At 42.4% G+C, this 15,718-nt stretch overlaps 1 protein-coding gene across 1 annotated transcript in view; it reads right to left on the reverse strand.

Moving 5' to 3' along the window:
* Nucleotides 1–15,718, reverse strand: part of RDX (radixin) — a 1,792,353-nt gene that overhangs the window by 1,321,103 nt on the left and 455,532 nt on the right. The window contains 1 exon segment of the mRNA XM_044072720.1: nucleotides 10,310–10,405. Coding sequence (XP_043928655.1) covers nucleotides 10,310–10,405 — 96 coding nt within the window.

Genomic DNA, 15,718 nt, shown 5'->3' on the forward strand with positions numbered 1-15,718 from the left:
CTGCTTCTGCTTCGGGCACTGCTCAGCAACAAAAGCTGATGCAATGGTGTCAGCTGCATGTTTTATACCCCTGACAACCTGACGTCATGAAGAAGCAACAGCATCCAAAGCAGAAATCCGAAGTCTCTGGTATTCAAGCCGACTGAGGTCTACCTGCAGGCAGATAACCCAAGTGTGATGACTGCAACAGTGAAACACAAAGAACATCTACAACACACATTTAAATAAAATCCCCTTCACCTATACCACCACCTAACAAACACACTTTCTACTACGTTTCTGCAGGGGGTGCATACCCCATAAATTAAATATACCATCTCCAAGATCACACTACAGTAGAAAAAAGTTAATTTCCTAACCTCACTGTATAGCGATCACCATAAACTGAGGTTAGGAAATTAACTTTTTCCCCACTGTAGTGTGATCTTGGAGTTGGTATATTTAATTTACGGGGAGTGTGGGAGGCACAGCCGCCCTGCAGAAACGTAGAAAGTGTGTTTGTTAGTTAGGTATTGTTATAGGTGGAGGGGATCTTATTTACATGTGCAATGTAGTTTTCAATGTTATGATGCTGAGTTTCAATGTTCGGCAGTTTCGTTTTGGGTTTTCAATGTTTTGAATTTTCGATGTTATGGTCTCAATCTTGTGAATTTCAACATTATGAGATTTCAATGTTTTGAAGGCGACCCATACAGATATAAATATATATATAAATATATATATATATATATATATATATATATATATATATATATATATATATATATATATACATACATATACATTTATATGTATAGGTAAACATGTACATTTCTCTACATGTATTCCAATGGAGTTCTGGCCAGTTAATGTAGGTTTAAAGGATGGAGATTTAAAGGATGAGGTGTACATAGTCTTTGAAACGGCTATAATGAGGAGATACTGAGGCATTCTGTGGATGAAAGTAAAGTGAATGATTCTCATCTGTTTTCTGATCACAGACAATGATCAACTTGTTAGAATACGGCCTCACCCTCCAGTTGCTTCCTGCACCCACACTTACTTTTTAGTCAACAGTTACAACTACACAGAGGTGACCTGTGGGTATCTGCTGGCTCTGCAAAATGTCTTGATAACGGGCTCATGTTTTTTTTTTTTTTTTTTTTTTTTTTGGGGGGGGGGCACTAGAGAGCAGAGACATAAATAAAATGTATTTGCAATAGCACCATGAGCTATCAAACTGGTGACTACTTATTTACTGCTGTGTTGCAGAACATCCTGACGTTTACTTGGGGGTGTTCAACACTACACACTGCCATAAGACAACTACTCGTAAAGCATTATGACCAGATAGGTGGTGAATACAGGCACAAGGGGCTTTGCAAATATTCTCATGTTCACATTATAAGAGGGTTCATCAAAGCAGTGTCCTAAGAAAACTGTTCCGAACTATAGTGGTGATTGTAGGTACCCAACTGGCTTCGCAAAATATCCCAGTATTACCTGGGGGGGGCCTTAAGTAAACAATTCAGATCAGCACTACCAGTAATCACAATGGCAACTGTTGAAATAAAGCATCTTTGTGAAACATTCCAAAGTTTGTTTAGAAGGGGTTACCAGAGCACAGTCTACTACACAAACAATTCACAGCCTTGTCATAAACAATGTTGATGACAGCAGGCATCCAGCAGATTTGCAAAATGTTATTTGTTTTTTAAGGGAGTCACCAAAGCACACCACCACAAGTAAACTATTCAGAAAGTACAGTTGTGTACACTTACCATAAATGTAGATGTTCGAGTGTATTCACTGCTGCAGTCATTACATTTGGGTAATCCTGCTGGCAGGTTGCCCTCAGTCAGCCTGAATTCCAAAGTCCTGGGTCTTGTGTCGGCTGCTGTCACCCCTTCCCTGACATCAAGGGTATAAAAGATGCAGCAGACGCCATTTTGTTTAGTTTTTCTTGCCCCAGATGTCAGGTGCCCCCTAAAAGGCTAGCCAAAAATTTATATTTATACATATATATATATATATATATATATATATATATATACACACACATATATATATATATATATATATATAAATACATGCACCAATATAAACTTTACCTTCATCTACAAGCAAATACACCACATAGGTTGTATAAATCAGAGAAGGAAAGATAGGTTCCATCAGAAGAAAGGGGGATGGCGGGTGGATAACCTGGACTGCAACAGTGAATACACTCGAACATCTACATTTATGGTAAGTGTACACAACTGTACTATGTTCTTAGTGTTTCACTGTTGCAGTCATTACATTTGGGTGGAGTCCCAAAGCTATGGATGGGAGGCTGGAGCTAAACAGCATTAGGAGTGGCTATGAGGCCCTGCAGAACTGCAGTGGCAAAGCCTGCCCTGGATTTAGAGTAGAGTGGCAGATGGTAGTGCTTTGTAAAGGTGTGCACTGAACTCCAAGTAGCAGCCTCTAAAATGTCCTTGGTTGGTACTCCCCTAAGAAAGGCTGCTGAGGTGGCTGCAGCTCTGGTGGAATGAGGCCTAATACCCTTAGGCACTGGCTTGCCATGGTGTAAGTAGCAGAAATGAATGCAGTGGCCTATCCACTTTGAAATAGTCTGCTTTGAGATAGCCTTTCCTTGTGATCCTGCATATGCCACTAGTAATTGCTCTGTCTTTCTGAAAACTTTGGTTCTGTCCAAGTAGAATCTAAGCTGTCTGCTTTTTGGGCATAGAGGCCTGTCCATGTGGCTCTTGAGTTTGTTTCTTTGCTTTAGAAGGTGCTTTAGTCTTTGCCTTTGAAGTTGAGGTTGGCTTAATGTAAGGATGTTTAGGTCTGAATACACCCTCAGAAGCCAGTGCCTGCTCAGCGGTCCGGACCCATCTGAAGGAATACTATCCGAGGCTCCAATACCTTGAGTTTGCAGTGGCATGGCCGACTCCACGTGGGAGTCAGTAGCGGGCTGTGACTCTAAAGTAGTGGGCGTCAGGGGCTGCGAAAAGCGCCTCACCGAGAACCACCGACTGGCTTAGGAGAAGCTTCGTCAGTTTTGGGCCTTGGTTGTCTCTCTCTCTCTCCTTTTCTTTGCATTTTTTGTGAACTCCAGTAGTCGGATGGCTATCCAACGACATTTCTGGATAATTAAACCGGCATCCAAAATAGTTTAAAGCAAAATCATACAGACGCTTAATAGTGCGTTGGTTAAATCTAGCTCAAAACCAACAACCATTTTGGCAAGAAAAAAAAGTTTCCCCAATGGGGTACTTAACTTTATTGAAGACTTAGGATCTGAAACTCAAACACGAAAATCTCAGGAGTCAACCGACCAGCACTTGCGAACTGCTTCTGCTTTGGGCACCGCGCAGCAAGAAAGACTGAAGAAAATGGCGTTGGCCGCATCTTTTATACCCCTGACGTCCGGGAAGGGGCGACAGCAGCCGACGCAGGACCCAGGACTTTGGAATTCAGGCCGATTGAGGGCAACCTGCCAGCAGGATTACCCAAATGTAATGACAGCAACAGTGAAACACGAAGAACATCTGCACTGAGCAACCAAGGCGGTAACTGCATGTACCTAACACAGCTTTATAAAATAAAGGCATCATTATTTCGGGGTCAGGGGCATCACAGTACAGTGACCTTGCTAGAATTCTGTTGGCGTTGCAAATGTACAAGTGCAGATGTAAAGGATACCTTATAAGCCTAAACATTCAAAGACATAGTAGGGGTACATAAATGATGTAAATATGATGCTGGCATCTATGGATAGGGTAATATTCTAAGTAGTGGATATTCTGTAACATATACTTTGATATGTGACAAAAGATTATCATCTCAGAAGAAATCTAATGTAAAGTGGTCTTCTGGAATTATGGCACGCTATTATTCTACTAATTAATTACTGACTAAACACAACACAACTGGTCTTCAGTCTGAGATCAAGAAAAGGCCTTTAAAAAGAACACTGGGACAGTGGTAAACCTCGACCAAAAAGATATACAAAAATTCCCTATCGAATCATCTGAAGATATACTTACATTAATGGTCACTTTGCTTCAGCATTCAAAAAGGAATGTGATGGGAGGAAGCAGAGCAAAATGAGGACAGCGTTTGATAAGACATCATATTCCAGAAGGAGGGATTTCAGAGGTAACTGGCTGCACTTACAACAGGATAACGCTCTAACATCTGATGGGCTGCCTCTGAAATCCGGCCAGTTGTTGGATGAGGCTAAGCCTGCTCGCCTTTTTCTCTCAGGAGAGGGTATAAAGGTAGATATGCTGGAGGTATGCCCACTGTTCTCACCAAGTGGAACAAACCTGGAACCATGCAGGCTGGGACATAGTGTGTGCTGTCAAAGAGAAGGAGCACTCCATTCCCATACTGCTCCACTGTATGTCCAACAGGGATGATAGGATGCATCTCAAAAGTATATAGTTGGACACAGTACAAGGGTCACTGCACATATACTCCACTCTACAAGTCATGTGGGATGCAAGACCTGGACACCAGCAAGGTTCTCTCAGGCAGAGATGAGAAAAGTACAGTTGTGTACACTTACCATAAATGTAGGTGTATTCACTGTTGCAGTCATTACATTTGGGTAATCTGCTGGCAGGTTGCCCTCAGTCGGCCTGAATTCCAAAGTCTTGAGTCCTGCGTTGGTTGCTGTCTTCTCTTCCATGTCAGGTCATCAGGGGTATAAAACATGCAGCCAATGCCATTTTCTTTAGTTTTTCTTGCCCCCGGTGTCAGGTGCCCCCAAAAAGGTAGCAATATTATATATATTTACATAGATACATGCATCAATATAAACTTTACCTTCATCTACAAGCAAATACACCACATAGGTTGTAGAAGATAGAGAAGGAAAGATAAACTGTAGAATGACAGGGGGGTGTGGCAGGAGGGTAAATTGGACTGCAACAGTGAATACACTCGAACATCTACATTTATAGTAAGTGTACACAACTGTACTATGTTCTTCGTGTTTCACTGTTGCAGTCATTATATTTGGGTAGAATCCCAAAGCTATGGTTGGGAGGCTGGGGCAAAACAGCATTAGGTGAGGCTATTAGGCCCTGCAGCACTGCAGTGGCAAAGCCTGCCCTGGACTTAAGAGTAGAGAGGCAAATGGTAATGCTTTGTAAAGGTGTGAAGAGAACTCCAAGTAGCAGCCTCTAGAATGTCCTTGGTTGGTACTCCTCTGAGAAAGGCTTCTGAAGTAGCTGCAGCTCTGGTGGAGTGAGACCTAATGTCATTGGGCACAGGTTTGCCACGGCGTAAGTAGCAAAAACGGATGCAATGGCTTATCCACTTTGAAATTGTCTGCTTTGAAATAGCCTTTCCTTCTGATCCTGCAGCAGATGACACTAGTAATTGCTCAGTTTTTCTTAGAGCTTTAGTCCTGCTCAAGTAGAATCTTAGCTGTCTGTGTATGTCCAAGGAATGCAGAATTCTCTCCCCTTTGTTCTGTGGATTTGGATAAAAAGTTGGCAGATGAATTGTTTGGTTAAGAACCACACTGGAAACGACTTTAGGCATAAAAGTAGGATTTGTCCTCAGAGACACCCTGTCTGGGTAAAATATGATAAAAGGCTCTACAGCCATGAGGGCCTGTAGCTCTGAAACTCTTCTTGCTGAAGTAATTACTAGTAGCAGAGCTGTCTTCCATGATAAGAACTTTATATCAGCGGTAGCAGCTGGTTCAAATGGAGGCAGGGTGAGCTTTTCCAACACATAATTGAGGTCCCATGCAGGTAATGGTGATCTTCTAGGAGGCCTTAAATTTTTGGCTCCTCTAAGATACTGCTTTAGTAAAGGATGAGAAAAGATTGGTGGCTCTGTACTGTAATGAGCCGAAATGGCAGAGGCATGGATTTTGATTGATGAGAAAGATAGGCCCTTGTCAAGCATCTCAGTTAAGTATTGTAATATCTGAGGAATATGTGGTTCGGCTGTATCAGTTCCTTGTGCTTGATTCCAAGCACAGAATCTCTTCCATTTGTCAGCATAGGATTTTCTAGTGCTAGGCCTTCTGGCTTCCAAAATGACATTCATCACAGCTGTACTGAGAGGTGTCGTTTGTATGATTACAGGATTAGCCATGCTGCTAGGCTCAGCGTCTGTAGTTGACTGCACAGGAACTGATTGTTTTGCTGGGACAGTAGTTGTGGTTTTTGAGGCACGGTCCAGGCTGGGGTACTGAAACAAGTTCCTTAGGATTGGGTACCAGTATTGGCGGGGCCAGTCCGGGGCAATTAATATCATCTTTGGCTTCTCTTGTCTGACTTTTAGGAGGACCTTGGGTAGAAGAGGCAGAGGAGGAAAGGCCTAAACTGATAGGTTTTTCCAACTGAAGGATAGGGCGTCCACTTTCCATACTTGTCTGTGATAAGTCCTTGTGCAGAATCTTTTCAGTTGATAATTTTGAGGAGAGGCAAATAGATCTATGTCTGGGCTCCCCCACTTCTCTGTTATCATGCTGAAGACTTGTGGATTTAGTTTCCACTCGTGAGGATCCATAAGGTTTCTGCTTAAAACGTCTGCCAGAGTGTTTTATTTTCCTGGCAGGAATTGAGCTTGAAGATGCATTTGGTAGGTCAAAGCTGTGTCCCGCAGTGCCATGGCTAATATGCAAAGGGCTAGGAGTGTGTGCCCCCTTGCTTGTTTATGTACCACATGACTGTGGTGTTGTCCGTCTTTATCAGTAGTTGTCCAGGATGAAGCAAGTCCTTGAAGGCTGTTAGGGCATTTTGAACAGCTAGCATCTCTTTCTGATTGATATGTAGATGCATTTGATTTGGTGCCCATGTGCCCTGAATGCATCTTCCTGCCACGTGGGCTCCCCAGGCATAATCAGATGCATCTGAGTTTGGCTGGCAGGGGGTAGAGTGAAGGGCCATCCCATGTTTTGGTGACAGGCCTTTGCCCACCATAGAAACTCCTGTTGCAGGCAGGGAATGAGAGGAATCACTGTTTCCAGACTGTGTGAATGTTGACTCCATAAACTTTTTAGGTACCACTGAAGTTTACTCATATGCAGTCTTGCATATGGAATTAGTTGGATGCAGGATGCCATGAAGCCCAGAGCCTGCAGAATTTGTCTTGCAGAAGACTGGATTTTTGTTGCCATCAGTGTGAAGTAAGTAGTCAGTTGCCTTTGTTTGTCTGGAATGAGGTAAGCCATCTGGGCAGTTGCATTCAAGCTTGCACCCAGGAATGTTATCTTTTGAGAGGGTACCAGTTGTGATTTCTTTTCGTTTTTTGTGTATCCCAGGCATGGTAGAAGCCTTTTCACAAACGCCAGGTGTCGTAGAAAAGTATCCTTGTTCTCTGCTTGAACGAGACAGTCCAAGTAAGGATATATTTGTATACTTCTTTGTCTGCAAAATACAATTACTGGTGCCAGGCACTTTGTAAAGACCCTGGGCGCAGTAGATAAGCCAAAGGGCAGTACAGAGAAATGGTAATGCATTAAGCCCGCCTTGAACCCGAGGTATCTTCTACACGACTGTCTTATTGGGACATGCAGGTATGCCTCTTTTAGGTCTAAAGTCAGCCAAGCATTCTTGTCCAGCATGGGCAGAAGCTGCTGCAAAGTGAGCATTTTGAATTTCGGAATGTCCAGGTATGTGTTCAAAAATCGATAAACCCAGTATTGGCCGTCAGGCCTTGTCCTTTCTGGGTACCAAGAACAGTCTTGAGTAAAAACCTTGTCCTTTTTCCTGTTCTGGTACTGTCTGAATGGCCCCCTTATCCAAGAGGGACGTAACCCGTTTCTGTGCCTCCGCCCATTGATTTTTTGGCAGATCTGGCCAACTATTTGTCATTGGCAGAGTGTGGACATGGAATCTGTACCCCTGTGAAATGATGTTTAGTACCCACTTGTCCTGGATTATTAACTGCCAATTTTGAGCAAAAAGTGCTAATTTTCCTCTATGGGTGCTGCCAAAAGATAAGTGCTTAGTGTAGGCAGAGGGAAGTCATTGGGATTGCTTTCTATAGGTTTGCGCTTTATCTCCTCCAGATTTGGAGGTGGATGCGCCCCATTGCTTTGACCTGAACGAGTCTTGAGCCTGGTACCTGGAACCCTTAGGGCGTCTGTATTTGCCCCTTTGAGCTCTGTCTGACACAGGAAAGGACCAATTTTTTGTAGGCCAGTGTCTACTGAATCTTGGTGGCTGCACTTGTAAGAAATCTTTAACAGTTTGCATAGACTTAGCTTTGTCTTCCATTTTCTTTAAAACCTCTTCTGCCTTAATACCAGAGAATCATGCTGTAAAGGTGCATCTATCAATTTAGCTTTAACATGATCAGGCAAATTTTGCTCCTTTAACCAGGCATGCCTCCTAATCACAGATCCAGTAACTGAGGCCTCTAAAAAATCAAAACCACATTGCAAAGTATGCTTTCCAACTTGTGCCGCATGCAATAATTCCTGCAATGCTTTATTTTTTGCACATTCTGAAATCAACATCATGTTCTATTTCAGCAATCCCATAACATGTTGTTGGTAGTTAAGCATATGAAATTGACAATTTAAGGCCCTGATTGCAAAGGGTGCAGATGTATAAACCTTTTTTCCCCATCTGTCCAGTGCCCTACAATACCTGTCAGAGGGGGTAGGGTTTTTTGCTATTGAGGCCTTAACTCCCAACAGTTTCAGGATCAGCAGCAGGGTTTCTAAATAAAAATTTATGTGAGTTGGAGACTCTGTAATATCGGTCAGGCTTACTGGGAGCCGGAGGTAAGGAGTCAGGGGTCAAGCTTGACTCCGAAAACGCATCATCCACAATGTCTAAAACAGAGGGAATGTCTAAAGGCGTGTGCTGAGGGAGTAGAAGGAAATCCCTGAGCCTCCTTTTTGATTCTGAGAAGTCTTGACTCTCCCAGTAAAAATGCTCCCTCAAAGTATGCAAGGTTTCTCGAAATGAATAATCCTCAGGAGGAGATGCAGATGGAATAGACTCCTCAGCATCAGAATCCTCATAGGGAGGTATAGATAATTCCTGATCAAAAGAGGAATCAGCAGAAATAGAAACCTGACCTGAAGATTCATAATCAGTGTCTTGCTTAGGCCTCTCATCTGGAGGGGGATGGGTACCCCTGATCAAGGTAATAAGGTCTTCAGCCATTCTGATCTGTTTTTTAGGCATAGAGGCCTGTGCCCATGGCTCATGCATCATTTTTTTAGGTTTAGAAGTTGCTTTCGTCTTTGGTTTTGCAGCTGTCGTCAGATTGATGTACAAATGTTGAGGTCTGAATACACCCTCAGAAGCAGCGGCTCTGGACCCATACGAGGGAGATACATCCGTTGGTCCAATACCTTGAGTATCCTGCGGCATGCCGGACTCTACATGGGTGTCGGTTGAGGCCTGCGACTCGAAGGTAGCAGGTATCAGGGGGGCTGCGCAAAGGCGCCTCACTGAGTACCGGCGACTGGCTTAGGAGAAGCTTTGTCCTCTGTTTTGGATCTCGACTGCCTTTTTCTGTCCTTTTCTTTGCGTTTTTATGTACTCCAGTAGTTGGATTGCTATCCAACAACATTTCTGGGTAGTTAAAATCTGTTTCCAAAATACTTTGATGCAAAAATATACTGACGCTTAATAGTGCGTTGGTTAAATCTAGCACAAAACCGACAGCCAGCCACATTGTGATCAGGACGTAGGCAAGGAATACAGTATAAATGGAAATCCTTATGAGATATTTGCTTCCCACAAGTAATACAATTATAACTTTATCTGACATCGGTAAAAAGGAAGAAAAAACTTTCCCCAACGGGGTACTTAGCTTTAGTGAAGACTTTGGTTCTGAAACTCAAACCCGAATATTTCAGTAGTTGGCCGACCGGCACTTGCCAAATGCTTCTGCTTCGGGCACCGCGCGGCAAGAAAGACTAAAGAAAATGGTATCGGCTGCATGTTTTATACCCCTGACGACCTGACGTCATGGAAGAGAAGACAGGAACCAACGCAGGGCCCAAGACTTTGGAATTCAGGCCAACTGAGGGCAACCTGCCAGCAGATTACCCAAATGTAATGATTGCAACAGTGAAACACGAAGAACATAATCAGATGAAGGGTAACATCAGGGTGGAAATCTCTGCAGAGAATGGAATAAATGTGATGTGCACTGGATCTACGTCAATGTGGCTCACCCAGATAAGCTAGACCATAACAAAAGTCCATTCATTTACAGAAAAAATAATAATAATAAACTATGACAAGACTCTCATACTGCTCATGGTGTACAATATACATTCTCTGAGTTTCAGGATAGAAAATGCTGACAGACATCTTAAATAATAGCTTACTAATTAATGTTTTACCTTCTTATTCAGTTTCAGCCAGGTGGAGTAGCCTTTACTATCCACATATTGCAATCCAAAGAACCAAACTTCACGAAGGCCTACTGTCTTTACCACCTTAAATAAACAGAACAATAATTAAATGTTTGAAAGGCTCAAATTACAGACTCCAGACACAAAAAGTGACAAAAATACTTTAATTACAATGAATATGCCCTTTTCATTACTTCCTTCCAACAGAAAATGCAAATTACAGCAACATATACTCATTCAGACTTTTCAGTATTCTCTGTGGGGGGGGGAGAATGCTTCCTTCCACAGCCTCCCTAACCTAAACTGTAGCAGTAGCTACCCAAAGTGATAATACGTATATTACTTTATGATATAAAAGTAATCTACAGTTGCCTATACGCTTATAGGTTCACAGGCAAATATATGGCTAGCTGCCCTTGAGGGCCATTTTAAGCCTATCCAATTTCACCTTTTGTTCTCAAATTTACTTATCCCTTTTGGTTAGAGACTGATCTTACACATCCCATGGTTGATAATTATATATTGCCCCAATGAGAATAACTGAGATCATACCATAGATAATCTGAGGGGACACATGCATGGGATAAAACGTGTAGGAGCTGCCTCTGTCCATTAGAAGTATACGTAGCAGTCCTGGGGTAAGGTTTTTGTTTCCCATCCATAGATCCAAGTTGCTGCTGAATATGGACAGGGATGAGCTTGGTTTTACATGGACGAGGAGTCTGTTCCAGAGCAATACCCTATGCGAGATATACCTGTCCCTCCAAACCATTCTGTTGATGGGAAGAATAGGTCTATATCCATAGGCCAAGTATTTCTGATGCCATTTGACTTGCTGATATGAAGTAAAGCCATCAGTACTGGGTCAGAGAATGCCTTGCATGTCAGACACAGATCACCTCTTAGCAGTCTATAGGATACAAAGTACAGTGACAAGGCTTTCAACTGATCCATGCAAGTCACATTGTTTAGGCCTTGTATCCTTTTAGCAAGGTATCTCTGGGGTTGTTCCAGTTGTTGCATGTGTCTGGACAGATACAGGTCAAAAGACGATATTAGAATCAATGATCGTCCTAATAAGGACTGATAAAGGGGGACAATGGCATCCTTAGATCTAGACACAATCCCTTTATTTGTAAGCTGTGCAATATAGAAGGACTTTCTTACAACAATGGACATATGTTGATCAAAAATTAGGTCACTGTCTATACAGGCTCCCAAATCCTGAACAAGTGGGTCAATTTTCAGGTGCAGCATACGGATAATGCGACAGTTCCCTGTGAAAGATGGCTTCCCAAAGAATACAAGGATGCATTTTTTGGCAATTAGTTTCAGTCTATTATTTTGGCAACAAATATTTATTTGGAACAAACTTTCCTCTAGGACAGCAGAGTCGTTTTTGGGGATTCAATGACTGCTCATAGCTTGCAGCCTTCAGCAAACAGTCACAGCCCTTTGATATTTGCTTTTTTTTTTTTTTTTTTTCCAGAAAGCACAGAAACTTGGAGGACTCCACTGGGGATTTATTTTCTGCTGCATTGGTGCTGCTGTATTCGCTCAGCAGATGAAGGTAGAGAATTTAATGTCACAGTCAGTTTCACCTCAATGTATTCCAGTGAGAGAACTGTGGTTCACTTTTCAGGGGCATTCTCTTTTTTTTTCCCCCTCTGTGGTGCCACTGTGGAGTTGGCACACACACACCCCCACAAGTATGCCCCCACCCCCACAACCACACCTACACATATGTATCAGTGGTATGTGAGGGCTTGCTCCCCCCCCAATCAGGAGGAATGGGGGGACACCATTCAAAAAAAAATTGTGTTTTTTTTGGGGGGGGGGTTATGTTTTTTCAGATCACCATTTTAAAGCATATGACAGGGTGCCTAGAGAGGAGTTGTAGTACTGTATGAGGAAGTCAGTAGTGTTAAGAGAAGTATGTAAGAGTGGCACAGGATATGTACGAGGGTAGTGTGACAGCGGTGAGGTCTGCAGTGGGAGTGACAGATGCATTTAAGGTGGAGGTGGGATTACATCAAGGATCAGCTCTGAGCCCTTTCTTATTTGCAATGGTGATGGACAGGTTGACAGACAAGATCAGACAGGAGTTCCCGTGGTCTATGATGCTTGCAGATGACATTGTGATCTGTAGTGAGAGTAAGGAACAGGTGGAGGAGACCCTGGAGAGGTGGAGATGTGCTCTAGCGAGAAGAGGAATGAAGGTCAGCAGGACTAAGACAGAATATATGTGTGTTGATGAGAGGGAGGATAGAGGAATGGTGAGGATGCAGGGAGTAGAGGTGGCGAAGGTGGACGAGTTTAAATACTTGGGATCAACAGTTCAGAGTAATGGTGAGTGTGGAAAAGAGGTGAAGAAGAGAGTACAGGTAGGATGGAGTGGGTGGAGAAGAGTGTCAGGAGTGATTTGTGACAGACGAGTACCAGTAAGAGTGAAAGGGAAGGTCTACAAGAGGGTAGTGAGACCAGCTATGTTATATGGGTTGGAGACAGTGGCATTGACAAAAAGGCAGGAGTCAGAGCTGGACATGGCAGAGTTAAAGATGTTAAGATTTGCACTTGGTGTGACGAAGGTGGCCAGGATTAGGAATAAGTATATTAGAGGGTCAGCCCAGGTTGGAAGGTTTGGAGACAAAGCCAGAGAGGCAAGATTACGTTGGTTTGGACATGTGCTGAGGAGGAATGCAGAGTATATTGGGAAAAAGATGCTAAGGATGAACCTGCCAGGTAAGAAAAGAGGAAGGCCTAAGATAAGGTTCATGGATGTGGTGAGAGAGGACATGCAGGTGGTTGGTGTGACAGAGCAAGATGCAGAGGACAGGAAGAAATGGAAACAGATTATCCGCTGTGGCGACCCCCAACGGGAGCAGCCGAAAGAAGAAGATGATTATTTACTATTAACAGTGAGCCAAAAGATCAGGGTTCGGATTTGTGTAGGAAAACCATTCTATTCAAGGCATCTGTTGCGGTTAGTGGAATACCTTTTCAAAAAATTATGGAAGTGGACCTGTAGCTTATAATTAAACCCCTCTTAAATGGTAAAAAACACCTTTTTGTATAACTGCAAGTCACATCCCATCAGACAGAAGACCATAAATTAGAAGGGTTCTGCACACTCCTTAGCCATAAAATACTGATGTTAGGGTAGAAGGCATCTACAGCAGAGCTTGTACATGTATCTTTTTCAACATCTTGATATCCTCCCACGTACCCAGCCTTAACTCAAAGGTGTTGTGATTTCTACCAGAAGATAACTCAGCAATATGAATTATTGTAACTAGTGTGAATCATTTCTCAAATATTAACACAGATCTACACTCAACCTCATATGGACTGGGGCAGAAAGCTCAAAAGATGAACTCTCCTCCAAACGGCTTTGCAGACAGCAAAAATAATTGATGATATACTGGTAAATGTTACGGGATAGGCCCATCACCCTCTTCCTCTAAGACATGAGGCTAGCAGGACTTTTGACAGCTTGACACTTAAAACTTTCCAAGACATTAAACTTCTCCCCTTTACACACACTTCTGTGCATAGAAGCACTTAATCTCTTGCCCACTTAAATGTAGTCACATCTACTGGTTCTCCCAGATTAGTGTTACTTTAGAACATGTTTTAATGTTATTTTTAGCATATTGGTGTTTTTTTTTCAATTCCTTTACCCTCCTGGGCATCCCCCAACCCGTTAACCCTCTCATGTTAGGATTAGCAATTCTCTCTCTTTTTTTTTTTAAACTTTACTTTTGTTTAACTTCACTTTCTCCTTCCATTTTACTCCTTTTGGACCTTTTTATTAAAGTCTTATGGACTGATGCATTTTCATTCTTATTATACTCATGCTAATTTATGGCTTCTTAGGTGCATTTTCATGACAGTGTAGACGTAAAACGTTTTCCTATCCAAAACTAAAAACTATACACAGTTTCAATGAAAAGATGTAAGTTTTCGAGCAACTGTTTTGATCACTAGTATTTCCTCAGCCCTTTGGAATAGCATATGGATTCCTGCGGGTTTCTTCATGTAGTTATTGTAAATTTTACTTTGGTCTAGTACTGATTTTGCTGGTAACTTTCAAAGCAGACCACTGTTTTTTTTTCTAAGCAATTCTTCTACAGTCAAGTTAAACTTGTAGGTATCGCGGTTTATCTGGATGTGGTTTGCAATAAACTTCTGTACTCTGCTCCAAAACTATAAGGAACCTGTTTACAGATTGTCCCTCTCACCAGATGGCTTCTGACTTTTGTATCAGCTGTAGTCATAACTTCAGCCTACTTCTTGGATTGCAGTCCTATCTTAGTCTGATTCTCGGGCTATACTGGTAATTTAAGAGGAGACCCAAGTGTCATTTTTTTAACACGCTTTCTCTAGAAATATCTTCTTAGTCTTGTCAAATCCATACAAGTTGATGTTTTTGTACATGACTAGCTTTGGAGCCAAGCTCAAAGGAGCTTGTTTACAGTCTGACCCTCTGGCACCAGCTTGGTTCTGACACGCATCACTTAAAACTTTACTTTCCTCAGCCTAAGGAAATGTACAGCTGTTTATACTGTCACTTGGTGTGTATCGGGGATACAGTTATACTCGCTCAGATTTTCTTTCTGGACACTGACCATTCTAGTTTGGCTTCAGTGTCAGCTGTGAGATTGTATCCAACAAAATCAACACAGTATGCAATTACTTCCTACCCTATTTGACTTGTGTGCCAAGGTCAGATGCCAAACTCATCTTTGGCATCATCACCACCATATACTAGTGACAGAGAGGTCCCTAGCATCAATACACTCTCACAGGCTTCAACTTACTCCAGGGTCGAAAGTCTCTTTCACATCCAGATCAATATCTATGCTGCTGAAGCTAAACTTTAGTGCTGATTCAATTAATTTAGCATTGCATTGAGGGTCTTTCTGCCTGATCACTGCCTCACACTGAAGCCGTCAGTACTAAGTCCATTTTTTACTCCAATTCTTAAATACCAAAACCTTTTTGGCATCATGCTGGTTGGTGCAGGACTGGTGCCAAAACAACTTTTAGGACTTTAACTGAAAGTCCACTGGTTCTGAAGAGCTGGAGAGGACACGACTAATCTGACCTCAGAGAGGCTTCTCAGTCTTCAGACTGACATTAATGCTATTTTCTACAACCCCAAGTTTATGGCTGTGTTTTAAGAAATCTCAAACACTGAAGGGATGCCACTGCTCCTATTCCTCTGGGGAGTCTGTGAAGTTATATCTAATGCTCTCACTTTACTGGGATGCTGTTTTGGATATACAAATCACTCTGTTTTCTCATTTGTGTTTTAAGTGCTAAAAGTGAGATTGACACTGCAATTAACCTAGTTTGAGTGCTACTTTACATTTAATATGTAGCCCTAAAACATTA

The sequence above is a fragment of the Protopterus annectens genome, chromosome 5.part0 (assembly GCF_019279795.1).
Source record: "Protopterus annectens isolate FY-2018-M chromosome 5.part0, PAN1.0, whole genome shotgun sequence".
Taxonomy (NCBI): Eukaryota; Metazoa; Chordata; order Ceratodontiformes; family Protopteridae; genus Protopterus; species Protopterus annectens.